We start from the raw sequence: 17,131 nt of genomic DNA, 5'->3' as shown, positions 1-17,131 counted from the left end.
AAAAGCATTTCTATCGCATGAGGAATGAACTGCTGACAAAACAGCTAAGTGGTGTCTCATGCTGTTAGAAAACTGTAATACACTTAAGTGTTCTTAATCCAAGGACAGGTAGTTTGGGCGGCTACACTGCCAAAGAATCATCTGCCATTAGTAATGTTAATTGCATTTAGTCGTGTGTTGAGGGAAAGCATGGGGTCACAATATGGTGCAGGATGTTGTCATAGTGACCCACATACTAGCTACTGTGCATTAGCAGAACATGTTTCATTTGGGTTTAATGCAAATATCTTTTGCGCACCCTGACTATCATCCTATCGAAATTGATATAAAACCAAAATCCAGAACCAACATCAATACTCTGGAAATTCTCCCTGCAGATTTAGTCAGTTCAGGGAGTAGATCTAAGGATGCAAGACGACTTTTGAGTCAAAGAATTTGAAAGGAGGACTCTGGAGACACTTACTCTGGAGACAATCTACATCTGCGAAGCCTTTCATCATCAATAACCTGCACAATCATGTAAATCCCCACACCCCTCCCCTTCATCCTCGCTGGCTCTCTCTCTTTCCTGCTCATGTTCTAAGTTTAAAAATCCAACAGTGACCAGGGACATTCGCTAACAAATACCGACTGAATAAATATATTATAAAAATATATTATATTTGCATTGAAAGTGGTTCTTGGAACAGCCATGGAAGCTGGGATACTACACAGCTATAACTTCATAGTACCAATCTTTCATAGCTTCAGCGTCTTTAACACTTGGTACTTACAACTCTCTGTTTCAATAAACCCTCAGCATCACCTGGAAACAGGCCTCAGAACCGTCTTTGGTACCAGTCTACCAGCACTTTTGAAATCAGTACCCAATATTACAAAAATTCAAACAAAATATCTTGATGCTTCTGAGCGTGCTGCATTACAATGAAATTACAGGTGGTGTAGCGTTACAATTTGACGTGAGTACGATCAGCAAATGTCACAGGATTATGACTTTTTCATAATAAGATATCTTGGATCAAAGCTAAGATGTAGAAATCCCCCCCTTGTCCTTAAGATGGCGCTAAAGTAAAGCCCATGGTGACATGAGGGTCTGCAATGGAACGGGATCATCTTCTGTGGAGCATCTTTCATATGGATTCGAGTATTTCTTGGAACTGGGAACCTTGGAACCTCAAATCTACAGTAAGTTACATAAGAGTCATCCATTACTGCTTATGAGGCCAAACTGTGCAAATGTGCTTTGTGGAGAATTGTTAATGCAAATGTGTGTGAAATGTGTGTAGTCAAAACACAATATAAATGACCATTGGAGAGTAAAAGTGTCTGTCCATGGATCAGTTTTTGTGGTGTGGTGCTTACTGGACACCAGACAGCATTTTAATCTTCTTGTTGTTCGGCAGTAGGAAGGACAATTCTCACCATCCAGTTATTAATTCACGAAGAAAGAAATTGTAAATCCTTGACTCTTTAAAACCCCCTCGTAAAATATGAATTTCAGTAAATGAAGTTCTCTTCAGGACAGTGAAATGCTAAGGAGTAAATCATCAATTTTTTTCAGATCCGAACATAAAAGCAGACCAGAATGAATTGGCATTTGGCCCTCGCTTTGAAGTGCGAGACTGCCTTCAATTGAAGTTTGTATAGTTTGTTTCCTCTTCTCCTCACTTTCATCATCCCCTTAAACTTTTCGAACTTGTCTGTGACCTGATAACGCAATTGTAAGGGCACACACACCGCATGAGCACACATGCTGCGTAAGGCAGGTCCCTGGTCGGCCCGATGTTTTACGACACGTCATTTCCCTCTTCTCTCCCCTACATTTCCTGTCTCACTCGAGTTCCTTTATCTAATAAAGGCACAAGGGCCATTAAAAACTGTTTTTTGTCGTGTCCACAATAAATTATCAATTTGCACTGCTGATTATCGAAGATAGTCCATCCATCCATCCATCTGTACCACTTTTGCTTTGAGGGTTATGGGGAGCTGGAGCCAATCCTAGCTGTCATTGGCCGAGAGGTTGCAAGCGGAAGGCAAGGCCGACAGAGAGACAAACAACCATTCACTCTCACTTTAACACCATCATCAATTTCAAGTCTCCAATTAACCTAACTCCAGTTTGCATGTGTTTGGACTGTGGGAGGCAGCCAGTGAATCCAAATACACCCTGGCTAAACTGGGATTCGAACCACCGTGCCGCCAAGATAGTACCAGGTTAAATTAATTATATACCCTCGCTGCACAATATAGTATATGACTTCCCCTTGAAGATGGACGCTCTGTGGAGAAGACGTGTCCAGAGCATTAACAGTTCATTCAGCAGAGGTTGAAGTGCAACGACTTTTGCCACCAGGGAAAAACGACTGTGGAGGAAAAGCTCCTGTTTGCAGCAGTGTTGCTCCTGAGGCTGAATGATGCTAGATGGGTTACAATTCCAATCCCAAAAGTGTGGGGTTCGTTCCAGCTCAGCAGCTCTGTGGAAAGACTTCATCACACTAAAAATGGGCAATTATTGTTTATGTCAATCAAAGCAATATCAAGCCCAGTCCCTGTTCACTGATAAGGTTCCGTTTGCGTATGGGTAACTCTACTATCTCTGCCTCCATTTCTGTTTGTGTCTCACATCATCTGAGACAATTGGGTGCAAGTGGTAGATAACAGAGATAGAACAAAAGAAAGTAAAAGCTCTGTGACTACTGGTAAAATGGATTCTTTGACACTATTGTCAACATGTCATCGGCTCTTAAAGCGTGATATTTAACCGTGTGATCACACCGAAAGATAGGAGGGAAATAAATGGCTGGCAGCCTTTTATTTCACCGAGTCTCGATGATGAGAAGCAGCAACAGGGACTGAACTGCCAGCGCTCCAAAAATGAGTCAATGTTGACCCGAGGATAAATCACATTACCCTCAACATGCTGATACTGCAACCAATTTCAGATAAGGATTTGATTTTCTTCCAGGTCCAACCTTTGATACATGATTAGAGACAAACAGTTTGAGCCCACGCTGAAGCTCGTAACCATGTTATATGTGTATAAAACACTTTGTGTGGGTAACACCAGGCATTACTCCTCACCTGGCCGAGAACTGAAGCAAGGATGAATGCTGCCAAATGCAGAGAAGTGCTTGAAGGAAAAAACTGGCTCCATCTTTCAGCATGACAATGACCTGAAGCACAAAGCCAAGAAAATGCTGGATTGCCTTTGCAACAAGTTTCTGACTGTCCTTGAATGGCCCTGCCCAAGCCCAGACTGAAACTATACAGTATACAACCCAACTGAATACAGCCCTGCTCAATAGAAAGCCTAATGAAGCTACACTTGAAAAATAGAATTATTTAAAGATTCAAAGATGACTGAAAGGTCTGTATTTAAGAACCAGTTGTGACAAAACCTACATCAGGGAGGTTTTAATTTCTTACTTTGCGGTAATATTATGTATGTCCACATTTATTTTTGAAGACACATTATGTATTATTTTATTGTATTTACTTTGTTTAATCAGGCAGTTACATTGAGATCATTTCCTTAGAACGAGCAAACAATTAAACACGAGCAGCACAATAAAATAAATGAATAAAAACAGTCACGAGACTCATAAGATAGTAAAAACTTAAAATCCCAAAGTGGGATGTCTAAGGTTAAGTAGTTACTGGACTAGTGCTGCATGCACTGGTTTGAAATGAGAGAAGACAGGTTAGGTAGTTCGGAGGTTTTAACACCAGAGCTTTATGGCTGAACAACATTAGAGCATGGATAACACCAGTCAGACGGAGGATTCTTTCCAACTGCTCTTTGCTGGAGGGGTTCTGTTCCTCCACCTTTCATCTTATGATAAAGTGTGTTATTTGGGATACACTCCTCCCACTGTCTTGGAGGTTGTTCTGGCCATCAGCAGGAAATTGGCTGAAATAAATGAGTCATCAGCTTCCTCATTGTGTATAATACACACAGTACGCTCACATGGTCTCTCTCTCTCTTCCAACTGTTCACATTAACCTTGCATCATTTTCCTTAACATCTGCAAAGCATACAAAAACTTGGCGACCTCTGTTGAACACAATATCTCCCATCTGCCGACTAAGAATTTCTTCAAACAGTATTTATATTTATTTATAAGTGTTTATGGGGAAACCTGCTTAGTTGTGTGTGTCTGGGTGTTACTGTGCAGCAGTTTGGTGCATATCTCTAATAAGAGAGTGAGGAAACCTGCAGGGATTTTTAAATGAGGAAATCCACATTTATGCGCTGGCTCACTGTCACTCAGTCATCTGCTGTGTAATGTCTGTGATTACTGCTCTTATTTTGCTCATTTAGTCACAGGGTGAATATTGTTGTGAAACACACATTGGAAACTAGTTCAGAGAGCAGATAACCCCAGAGTGTGGTCTCTATTTTTATGGTGATAATATCCATTTCATATCTTTTTATTCAAATCAGTGATGGAGGCCTGTTTTCCTCCCTCACACGTTATCTGACAGAACAGGCACAAAATCTGATAACGTCCAACATCCTGATCCTCGTCCATTATACTCATACGGTACCTAGTACAATGCAATGAATGGAAAGGAGTCTGTTGTTTTTTCACATACTCTACCAAGTGTCTCAAAGGTAAAAAACCAGAAACCATGCAGCTTGGGACATGACTAAAACATATGCAGCTGTGTGCAGGAGCCTGCAACGATCTCATGTCGGGTCAAAGTCTGGCTTTACCTTACATCATCTTTCTTCCAATGAAGACGGTGCACTATTTCAAACAGAACGTCAGTGTGTCATATGGAGGATGAGTACATTCTCTGTGTGATTTTCGGAGATTACTTTAGATTGAATTTGCTTAGTCTTATATTGTTGTTGATGTTGTATTTGACTTTACTTATGTATTTTGCAATAAAATGAAAAAGAGCAAACAATTTTATCAAATATTTTTGACCAATAAGTGCAATTTAAAGAAATTGCATTTTATATTACACATGTCACACTGCAGTAAAGGTTAAGTTAAGTTTTTGTCCAGTCTCCATGTTTGTATTGTGACTTGTTTGTTTTATTTTGAAAAGAAACTCTCCTCTCGTTTCCTCATGCGCCTCCCTCTGATTGTCTTCCCTGATCCTGATTATGCTCACCTGTTTCCCATTACCTCCACGTGTGCTTATAGTCTGCGTCTCCCCTTTGTCCTGTGCCAGTGTGTCTTGTCCCTTCGTCAAGTGCCACCAGCCTTTTGCCTCGTCACAGAAAGATATTCATAGTCACAGTCGGTTGCCTCGCTACGAGTGTTTTTTGTTGGCGTTTGCCTTATAGTTTTCATAGCTCTCTTTTAGTTAGTATAGTTAGTTTATCTTTAGATCTTGTCCCTCTTCTGAGGAGATTTTTGTTTTGTAGATTAGTATTGTTGTCCCTCAATATAGGAGGGTTATTTTTTTTAGTTAATGTTCATAGCGTTTCCATCTCAGGAGGAGATTTATTTTGTAACCCCTTTTCATAGCTTTTCCCTCTTCGGAGCGGTTTTCTGTTAAGTGTTGTTTATTTCTTATCGCTTCATCGAAGGTAGGATTTTTCATTTGTAAGTTTTGTAATCATTCCCTCTTTATGAGGCGCCCTCTGTTAGCCAGTTATTGTATTATTCTGGGTTAAAGAAAAACCTGATCTTTGTCAGCATTCTTCTAACTCTGCGTCTGAGTCCTATCTCCAACTCCCCCCCGTGACAACACATCTCCAATGTTATTGGCTATGATCTACATTTTAACAATCCTCAAAATTTTGAAGAACACGTATATTCTTTTTTTGTTTGTTTTGTTTCTGCTCATATCTGGTTGGTACAGACCAGGCTCTGCACCTCACTTTCCAGTGTGGCCATTTGGCACAGGGAGATAACAGCATCATAACACCTTAGCCCTTTTCAGACATAACCTCTGGGGGAACTCCGGAGAATTGGATCTGGTTTCTCCAGAGCTTTCCTTTCATGATCAGCTCAGTGCAGAAAAAGATAAGGACCTGATGATTATTGGGCAAGAATAATAATAATAATAATACATAAAACACATTGTATTTGTATAGTGCTTTTCAAGACACTATAGAACTTAAGAGAAAGATACACTAAAGATAAAAAACATACAAATAAAAAAGTGACATATATAAACATCATTAAAGTTCTTAAGTTATCTTTAGTTTCCTATTCTATATAAATGGATTTGTGGATGTTTCATCAAAGATAGGCAAGAAAAGGCAGTTTTATTTATAAAGCACCTTTCATACACAGTGGAAGATTCAAGGTGCTGTACAGGAACACTGAAACAATATTGACATCTACAGTGTAAATGAAACTTTTAAATGATATAAGCCAACCAAGTCAGGGTTGGAGTGCCATGGTGCCAAGTAAAGTTAAGGATTCAACCTTAAGTTGCCTCTTGCTCTCTCTCTGTGATACTTGCTAGTATACACTGCAGAGCTTTTTGTCATTAACCTAGATTTATGGTGATTTCCAACTTGGGAATGTCTGCATGCTGACTATCATGTAGGGCTTATGGGCAACAATTAAATGACTATTTCACACTTGTTCATTTGTCTTACAAGAGAAAATATGTAAACAAGATCGGGGATACATATTGTGGGTTCAGCTGCAAGATTCTAGAAAAGAAGCAACTTTAATTGCCTTCATGCTGCTGCTCCAACTGCTGACTGTATTAGTGAGCAGACAAATTACAATAACTAACTTCCTGTAGTTTCTTTACCCGCTGTGACGGCGCAGCTTGTTTTGTTTCCACCTGTGAAGTCTGTGTGTGTGTGTGTCAAACATGGTCCTGGAAACAAGTACTGTTCGACTGAGGCGATTTTGAGTACTTTGGTGTTTGTGTGACGGTTGGCAGAGTTCGAAGCTATTATGCACAACTGATGTCTGCTGATAACTGTATGCTGGTTGCAGTCACAAGCACAGCGAAAGCTAAATCTATCGAATTCTGCCAGCGTGCAGAGGATGGTAAAAACTTAATGCATGTTTTGATGGGCACTGTAGGGCATGGCGCACTGCACACAGCTTTACAATGAAGCAACAATGCAAAACAGAGCTTAAAAGAGATGAACAAATTTCAGATTATAATGAAGCAGGAGATATAAGTCTATGGTGGGTCACCACAGATGAGGTAATTAATGGTAAACCATGGGTTACCGCTGGTGTGATTCATTTGCAAGATGGGCTTTAGTTCATTTGTTAGTTTTATTGTCCTGGAAGTTCCACATCACTGTAATCAACAATCACCTTCACAAATTAAATCCTATAAAACTAATAACAGCTCAGTAAACACAACACATCATTGAACAGCAACAATAAGTGCATAATCAATAAGGACATCTCATAAATGTTGACACACACAGGGGAAAGGTCTGCGCACAACAGCTGGATTTCTGCTGGGTCAGCACAGTACACCACTGTTTCTTCGACATTTCCTAGTGCAGAGTGAACACTCTAGAAACAAAGACAGTGCTCTATGTCTGTAAATGGTTTTGGAGAAGAAAAATGGACGAGGACTCTACACACGGTCCCTGAGAGATGTTTAAGAATGAATGAGTTCAAATGCATTACAACAGTCTGTCTTCTACACCTGACCTCAACCTGCCTGCCATCTCCCCCTGGGCACACACCCTCACAGGCCTCAGATTTGTCAAAGTGGCAAGGGTCAAGGTTTCTACTCCCTGTAGACCATTGTATGGGAATGAGGCTAAAATTAAACATGAGGTCTTGAGTGGAGCGCTAATTTCCCCAGGGCTCCACACCTAACCCCAGAATATCTACTGATTGCAACTGGAGGGTTAACTCTTAATAAATTCCAGGCAGGCACCAGTGATTTGTGACAATGGATGGGTAAATGGTCTACGTCAACATCTTGGAATGGCCCTGGAGCCCACTGGCAAGAACATACAATCAGTGATGAGGGAAGAAAAGAGGCACACATTCAGTGTTTTGCCTTTCAAGAAAGAAATGAAGTGAGTAGATAAAATAGTCCAGAAAATAGACAACACTTAATTCAAAGATGTAAACAAACCAGGACCATGGATTTTGATGAAAACCCTATGAAAACATATTGTCTCGGGCCGCAGCTGTCACTGGTGCGGAGGCATAAAGCTTGTCTACTGGCAAAAAGAAAGGAGCCAAAAACACCACTAAAATCAAATTTTTGTGTAAAAGGGGCATATTTCAACCTGAAAGAAGAATTTCAATATGCATGTACTTGATTGTAAATTAAAGGGGGTTGAAACATAGTTTAAAACATCTGCAGGGAGGCTTGTGTTCCATTAACGTTACCCTAGCTGCACTAAAAAAAGAAAAAAAAAAACCCTGCAAAGTGGAAGTAAATGCGTTTGATATGAAAATGTAAATTGTTTTTGCATGAAAATGAGAAAGTTGGGGCAGCAGAGTGACGCTGATGGAATAAGTGTTGTGGAAATGCATATTATGCTGAACTTATCATTCAGTTACAAACACTGCTAATTCAATGAGAGCACTAGAAGCCTCCCAAATGGACTCCCACATGTAGCACCGCTGTCAGAATATTTGAACCGTTCTTTAACTCAGCGGCACCAGCACCTACCTTAAACCATTCAACAACTTAATATTGCTGCTGGTACACCCCCCAAGGACAGGACGACCTCGGACAGGATGAGACAACAAGGATCCTGGACAGAAATCTGAATGAACCGTGAATACCGTTGTCAGTGGACACAGACAAAAACCACAGACAGCTCCACTGGGAAGAGATGGATGCTGTCTGTCGACTAGGAGTCAGTGATGACTGAGGAAAGATCAATGGCATTCAAGTCTGACATCAGAAACCATCTTTGAAAGGTTTGATAGTGGAGACATGTTATCATCTCTGCCGACAACAACTATGTTATCATAAGCAAAGAGTCTCCATGACAGTTGCCCACCGATACAGACTGTTGGATGTGGTTTAACGCTCAAGAAATAGTGAGTTGACATTGATTTATTCTTTATTCTGAACTCTTGCTAAACAGCATTATTTAGCATCCCTCTGTGCAATTTCATGTTCATTAAAGTAATGCCAATCAAGTTGTTGAATAGACTGATATAATGAGATGCTCGGTTACAGAATAACGCCTTGATCACACAGAAACACTTCTAGGCTGAAACTAGGGAGAATCTTCGAACAGAGTTCGAATGCAGTCACTACAGGAAGTTTGAGAGTGGGACGATGGAGACAAAGGATGATCAAACGTCGAGGAAGTTAGATTTGCTACATGAAAGAAAGTGAGTGATGAAGAGCAAGAGAAACTCACAGCGGGAACCTGGAATAGCAACACTATCACCTAAACATATAAGATCAAGACAAGCTGCTGTCGACACACTGGAGAAGATCTTTAGAACGATGGTGTTTGATTAAGACTCAGATCCCACTAACAGTCAAAATTCAGATTAGGACCATCAAAAAAAACGATAAGATAATTTGTATCCGATTAGATTCTCGTTTGCAACAGTGCTGATACCGACAGTGCTGTTTTTGCATGAAATGTAAACCTGGCAGTGGGACATGTTAATGTTACCCATTTATCTATTAGCAATTAGCCAACATAAGTTGTCTTTTACGATATCATTAAGCTATTGTTTAAATCTACTAATAAAACAACTAACGTCAATGTGGGAGCGAGGCAGCAAACGTTGGTAACGTGATATCGGAAATGTTATCTAGTATTTTCCTGGGTATTGGTATCGAGTTTGAAATTCTACACAACCCTAATTCTGAAAAATCTGTAATTAAGACACTTTTCACCCTAAACCTCGGCTGAACAATTAACCACAGTGGGCAGATATTACTAATTAAACCTGTGGAAACATTGCTCTTAGTTTTGGGTTAGTTAAAATGAGTCAGACATTATTTTTACTCCCTTCTATTAGGCTAATCTCAGAGCCAAATCACGGCTAAGGCCAGGGAATGCCAGTGTTTGGAAGCGCTCTCATCAGCTGGGAATTTGAAAAAAGCTCAAGCCTAAGTGTGTTAGTGCATTGTTGTAATCCCTTAAACATAATGGGGATACACAGTTCAGCCAGACTGAACAACAAAAGGGGTGGGTGGTAGGGGGTGCCACATTGGAGTCGGCTGTTAATTAAGATTGATCCAAATCCCAGTTGGATGTGCTGCGCTATAGGATGGCACCACCTTATAAATCTGTGTGACTCACCACCACCTCCTTTCCTCCTGCCTTTCTCTTTACGCTCTCCTCTCTTCCCTACCTCCAAGGGATATACTCTCGGGAAGGTGTTCTAACGCCTCCACACCTCCTGCCTGGCCTCTATTTAAGATAGAGGACAGGATTCTATTAAGGTCTGACTGTTCAAAAGATGTGCCGCTCTGATCGTCTAACAGCATCTGAAACCCCTTTTCCGTCTGCACCGTGCGTTGAGGCTTCGTCCATGTCGGGTTCTGCTGAACTAGTTCATGCAAAGTGCAGTCTGGGTAAAATGTGGTGGTGGTTTTCGTCAGCCACGCTTAAGTAACATGTACCGTGCAAGGTCACATTGTTTAAATGTCACACAGATTTTCAATGGAAGGTGTTTTTGACGTTGCACTGGGTTCTACTTGAAAAAGGCCAGAAGTAGTTGAATAAACACACCGAGCAATCCCAATGTGACATTTGTACGAATGGCAGATTGTTGGATTTGGAGAGTTACAGACATTGTTGGGTGCAGCTCTCCTGAAACTGGTGCAGAAAGGAGGACATGAAACACACATTTGACAATCATACCCGCTGGATACATGTGTGAGGTGTGCAGATTTGTGAAAGTGGCCAGTGCTTCATCCTCTCCCCTTGGATCCTCATGTTAGTTGGAGATGCGTCATGATTATTGAACATTCATATATTGTATCTGTTCATTCTAGATTATAATTATAATCAGCATTATAAATGTTGGTTCTGTTTAGTTAAAGAGCAAGGCTTGGATCTCTTAGTTTTAAGATTTTATTTATAGGACAAGGTGGTGAATATCCCTTGTACATTTGAAGGTCTTCTGCACAAACTAAGTTACCAACCAGTGGGTGTTAGCAGGTGCAGGAAAAGCACTGAAGGGATAGATACATATAACAAGACACATATAACTTCCCCCAAAACTAAAACAATATGTTTGAACATTTCTTTTTCGTCAAGGTTTACATAAGCACGAGTGTTGGTAGATGAAATGTGGATATATATTTCCCAGAATATTTCTTTAACAAATGTTAATGTCTTATACCATATGTTGCATACAATTATCTTTTAAGTTTACCACTAAAAGCCTGTTTGGTTGTAAAGAGAAACAGCTGCAGGCCTATATCATTGTGTCATGTACCGCATGTATACAGTGTGGTTCAAGGAAAGATGGAAAGCTACTCCCCCAGACTCATAGAAACACCACCTGTATAACACGCAGCTTCTACGGGGCCGATCACAACCACATATTGATTCAGCAACAGCACTCGCACATGGTGAGTCATGCTGTTGCATAAGCCGTTGTCGGAGAACGTGAGAGGAGAGAGAAATACAGCTGCTCTCAGAGACCTTCTGACTCTGTGTGGCCATCAGGATTACCACCCAAATTACAGGACTGCAACTAACAATTATATTGATGGTTTTATTGTTTCTATTTCCAAAGAATAGAATGATTGGCTGAGCTATAGAAAATAAACAAAAATACTTAAATATGTTCATAAAAAATACCAGACCCCAAATCATTGTCTGGTCTGTTTTTTCCTTTGACCAGCAGCCAATAAAATGACTCACAAGGTTATGTATTATGATAAATATGTATAACCCCTAAAAGTATTATCCTCCTAATTGTGAGACGACATTTAAGAGTGTGGTCTTTCAGTTCGGCAGAGTCATTTGTTAATTACATAGATTTTGTAAACTCAATGGTTTGGCTTCACCAGAGACTGTATAAAAAGATGCGGACAACGTGTTGCCACGGATACCTGCAATATCCTAGATAAGGATGCCACCATTTTGGAGCCCGAGTCTGTGCAACAGTGCTCATGGCGTGGAGATCATATAGTTAAAAAATAACTAAATAGAAAAAATATTTTAGAAACATTCGGATCTTTGAGATCCATCACTTTCAGAACATTTTATTTAGCACATCCTTGTCTTTTTGGTTTGGCCCATGTCCCATCCATTAACATGGAGGAGGTGAACAGGACGGGGTCTAAAGAATGCACATGTAAAAAGTTGGGATCTATAAGCACAAACTTGACTTGTACATGAACTCAGACCCATGCGTACAAACATTTAGGAGACGGGGAAAGTGGCGACGCAGACCTGAGGAGGTGAACTGAAGCAGATAATAGATCCAATTTACCATTAACATTAAACCAGCAGTGTTATTCGTTAACTGTTCCACAAGAACCCTTTAATCGCAAAAGATATAAAACAACCAAAAGCAAATTAGTAGATAACAATGTATAGCAGAGTGCATGTATCACCAAATACCACCTTATCGCTGCAGTGGACGTGACTTTGCTGTCAGGCACACGGGGCACACTGGGGACCGCTTTGAAATAAGTAAACTGCGTTCACCTGACAAACTTCCATTCAAGTAATGTCCCAGGGTGGAGGTTAGGGTACAAGTGAAAGTCATGATCAATTTGTTAAGGTGAAAAAGCTAGTTTTTCAAACTCTCCATGTTCATTTCTCACAACCGACTGAATCTGTGGGAGTTTGCCTGTACTTTTTGAACTCTCAGCCAAACTACAGCTACTTATGCCAGCCTGACATTTTGACATTACATGTTTTTCCACGAGCGCTGTGGACAAACACTCTCCCCATGCTAACACGCCCTGAACAGTTGAGGTCGCTCGCAGCTCAGCTTGACTTGGATACAGCTCGCTCAACGTGGGATTTGTCAACAGCAAGAAAACAGCTAGATGAAACTCTTGCAAGCTGCCGACAGACCGACACATCAGTTCAGTAGTGTTGACGAAACATTTGTTAGATTTTCGTTATGCTTTAATAATTGTTCTATTGCTCACTTTTACCTATTTTTGATTTCAATTCCTATGTGCAGAATATTGAATGATACAAGCCAGTCAGGTAAGAAGTAGACAAGCTGCATATACGTATATATATATATGTATTTATTTAGTGAAGTAGCAGAAAGACAGGAGCCTGATCCACAAGTGCAATGTCACTCTCATATGCTGTGACACATTGGAGTGAATGGCAGAGATCTACGTGCTGTTGTCAAAAGCTTTATTAAACATATAGGAAACAGCAAAATCTTTCATTTGCGTAAATCAAATCAGATATTGTTGAAACTGATTACCAGCACAAAACCACAATCCAAAGCCATACTGATAAAACGTTCATGGTGTCCGGCCAATTATTTCGACAGTTAGAAAACGAGAGCTGTGTTACCTTTGAACTTGTGGAAGACGGCCCAGAGCTCAGCGATATCAGTGGCAAAGGTGATGTCTGTGTCCAGGACGATGACTCTCTGCAGGTCGGACGGCAGCGTCTTGGTGAGCACCAGCTTCATCAGGCCGTAGATCCCAGAGTAGTGTTTGTTAGGGATCCATGACACCTCGCTCTGAAACACGCAGATGAAACATTGGGATCATTTGCTGTTAAATGGCCTGAATAAAAGCGCAGTTTACATAACATCATTCTTAAAAATGATTCTCCGGAGAAATAAAAACGGGGAGCACATCATCGAGCGCTGCAGGGGAGGAAGTGAAGCTGAGTGCAGCTCTCTGTGTTTCTGAGGGGATCCGGGGGTTAGTAAAGTGAAGAGCGGTTGGTGTTCCTCACCTTCAACTCATCTGCGTCGTAGAAATCAACCCTGACGGCAGGAACCATCCAAGTGTGGAACAGAGAGGACAGGATCTGCTGAGCAATGGAGTCTGTGATGAAATGGAAATGTAGAGGGTTCCGCCTGTGGACACACACACACACACACACACACACACACACACACACACACACACACACACACACACACACACACAGAGACCAAAGGTTAAATACATTCTGTTGTTCTTTTACAGAAACATCCTATTAGATAAAGTCAGTTAGCATTAAAGGAAAACCTGAAGAAACAAGTGGACATAGATTGGAGCAGCCTCAGTCACGAAGACATCCAACGGGACGTTTCAAAAGGATCTGTGATCAAAGTGACATCTACACTTACACAGTGATGGAAACTGTGGCGGAGAAGAGAAAAGGAATCGATGCGACTGTCGGCAACGACAGTGTCAACAGTAACCAAAACATCAAATTGGATCTGGACATTTTCCAGAGTTTGGCTTTCACGTATGAAGACTGCAGCGGGAAATTGACGGGAAATCGGACCCGTTCACAACGACGGGGAACATTTCCGGAACATTCAGGTGACGGTTGGCGCCTCAGCACGTTGGAAGCAGGACTTGACGTATACAGTTCGTTGTGGAAAGCTCAGTTTGCACCATCATGTCAGAACTCTTCGCCCAAGATATGATTTATCTCTCGTCTTTCCAAGTTGACGTCTTCGTCTGCGTCTTCATCGTGTATGGCAACTCTCAATTAGTGTTCATCCAGTTTCACATCAATCGCATCAATTGGTTCGCTGGGAGTTTGTCTCGCTGTATTTTCACAAAATGTTTGGACTTCGTAGTCTGAAAGCAGCAATAAAGAATTATATATATTATTGCAGAGCTGCGGTGCATAACCCCACCATAGGCACTGGTGTACACAGATGCAAGAAGTGATATATCATGATGAGTGAGATCACCATGTTCTCCACAGGTGGGCGAGTGTTTGCGTGGTGCATGCCAAGAGAACAAAATAGGCCTGAAAGCTTGACCCCTAGAGTGAGGGGGTGTGTGATGGCTCTGCTATACTTATTTCAGAATGCCTGCAAATCAATACAAAGTTTGCCGGAGTGATCTGCTTTATTCTACGACGGAACACTTCTCCCTCTTCTTCCAGGGCGAGAATGTTCCCATGCGTGCAACATAAGGAGTCAAGTGGTTTGATGAGTGTGAAAATTATGTGAATCATATGCATCTATCCTACTTCAGTAGAGCTCCATTATTTACAAAAACCTATTAAAAACACATCAGTGAGTCACGCTGGATGACATGGTCCTTCATCACGATATGAGCACACACACTGTTGTGTTTTTTGATTCACACACACATCATCCTTTCGCCCCCAAAATACTTATAGAGCACCAATTTTTAATAATAATCAGTAAGTCCAAGTATTCTCTTTTTTAAAAGATAAATAACTGAGCTTTAAAACAAAACAACACATAAATATACATGAAAATATAAAGCCCTTCCTCGGAAACAACTATTCCAGCGCTTCAGATAATGAAATAAAACTAGTTTCACAGTTTTCACAACTATTTCTTATCAAGAAGAAGTTTTTTAAGGATCTGTCCATGATGTTTCTTACAATTTCGCTTGTTTTTTTTTTTATTATTGTGTTTTACGGCCAAAACAGTTTTATGGCTTCAGCCCTTGTTACATTTTAAAGCTTGAGCTTCTGCCATCACAAGAACTCATGGGTTTCTTTGCTGCAGCATTCTTTAAATGATCCTGACTGATACACATTCTGATCGCCGGTTTTTCGCTTTGGTGTTTGGGAAGGAAAATATTTCAAGTACATCAAGTGTACGTCTGTTTTAATCTTCATCAACAGTTTTATTTGCTCATGAGGGAAATGTGATGTGACTGAAAGCTCCAGATAAAGCAAGTAATTTGGCTTTAGAGACTTGGGGGAATACACAGAGGATGGCCGGAAGCTTAATCCAGAGAAGACTGTACAATCTTTCTATGTCTATCATATCACACACACACACACACACATACACATACACACACACACACACACACACACACACAGATGTGTAGGGTGTAAACTAGGTATTCAGTACATTCAAATCAGGTCAAGATACAGCGACACTGAAACTGGTGATGTGAGGACGCCCCGGTGTCTTGCGTTGAATGACTTAGGGAATGAATGTGTCAGCTGCACTTGCTCAATAAGTACTGGAGGCTGGGAGCTGTCAGAATATATCAGATTCATACAAGCTGTCAGCCACAGAAGTACGAATAGAAAGGATCTTCACATGCACGGCAACAAGCTCCTTACTGGATACTGTGGCGATAAACAGTGTGAGCGCAGTCATTTGGGGTCTTTGTGACTCATTTTGTGTCTCTTTGTTGACGTTATGCATCTCTCTGTCTCTTCATAGTTGTCTTTACTCATCTGTTAAAAATCTTTGTTGAGAAGACAAACTTTCAGTCCTCCTTTCTAAGTCACCATCCTTTTTTGTGCTTTGTCAAGCATCCCAAAATTTCCTCCTTGCACTTTTTTTTTAAAGCAGACGTGGAAATTAGGAGCAGATATCTCTTTGGTCATGAAAACCAAATATGTCCAAAACGCCACAAAGACTGCACCGTGTAGTTCATCATGGTGACGCAACCTAAAGGCCTACGAGCACGGAGCGAGTCTCAGGTTAAGAACAAGTCAGGGATTGAGGAAATATCACCAAGCGCCACCTAGGGTCCAATATGGCAACACAGCAAACTACTGGCCCGATTGTTTATCAAACACACCGATGTAAAGATAAGACATAACTTCCTTTCTGTGAGTTTTATCTTTAATGATAAATGTTTAGAGCCCATGTTATATGTGTTTTATAGAGAGCACATTCACAGTCTAAAGCTAGTAAAGAAAAATTTTCATAATTTTGCAACAAAAGCACCATCATGTGGTTGACTATCGCCAGATTTGACCCAGGTTTGGATGCACGACTGACATTACTTGCCTATTTTTTGTGTTAATAGGAGAGACTTTTGCAAAACCTCCTGTTTAACTGCAGCTCAGGATGTTTCTCCTTTTACTCACAGCTTGTGAGTTTGACAAAAATGGGTTAGGGATATTTTGCAATTTTGCAAAAATAGACCCAGATTTGGGATCTGCACTTCTCCTGCCTCCTTCTCCTCTTGTTTCTTGTTTTCCTCTCTCCCTGTCTGGGAGTGCGTGTGCTGATACAGGGTGTGGCTGGCAGGTCTGCTCCATCCTGCCTCCTCTTCATGTGATCGCTGTTGCCTATCATAATGGAATCAAGAGCCACCAGCTGCCGCCATATTTAAGCCCCAGCTCTGC

The 17,131-nt window shown here is 40.9% G+C and overlaps 1 protein-coding gene across 1 annotated transcript in view; it reads right to left on the bottom strand.

The window, feature by feature from the left end:
* large1 (LARGE xylosyl- and glucuronyltransferase 1) overlaps positions 1 to 17,131 on the bottom strand; it is a 97,943-nt gene that overhangs the window by 35,155 nt on the left and 45,657 nt on the right. The window contains exons 5-6 of the mRNA XM_069519691.1: positions 13,787 to 13,910; positions 13,394 to 13,565 (exon numbers count right to left, since the gene is read on the bottom strand). Of these exons, the coding sequence (XP_069375792.1) occupies positions 13,394 to 13,565; positions 13,787 to 13,910 (296 nt within the window). The remainder of the gene's footprint in view (positions 1 to 13,393; positions 13,566 to 13,786; positions 13,911 to 17,131) is intronic.

The sequence above is a fragment of the Paralichthys olivaceus genome, chromosome 23 (assembly GCF_024713975.1).
Source record: "Paralichthys olivaceus isolate ysfri-2021 chromosome 23, ASM2471397v2, whole genome shotgun sequence".
NCBI classification, from domain to species: Eukaryota; Metazoa; Chordata; class Actinopteri; order Pleuronectiformes; family Paralichthyidae; genus Paralichthys; species Paralichthys olivaceus.
The sequence above is the reverse complement of the archived record's forward strand: the minus strand, read 5'-3'. Positions and strand labels throughout refer to the sequence as shown.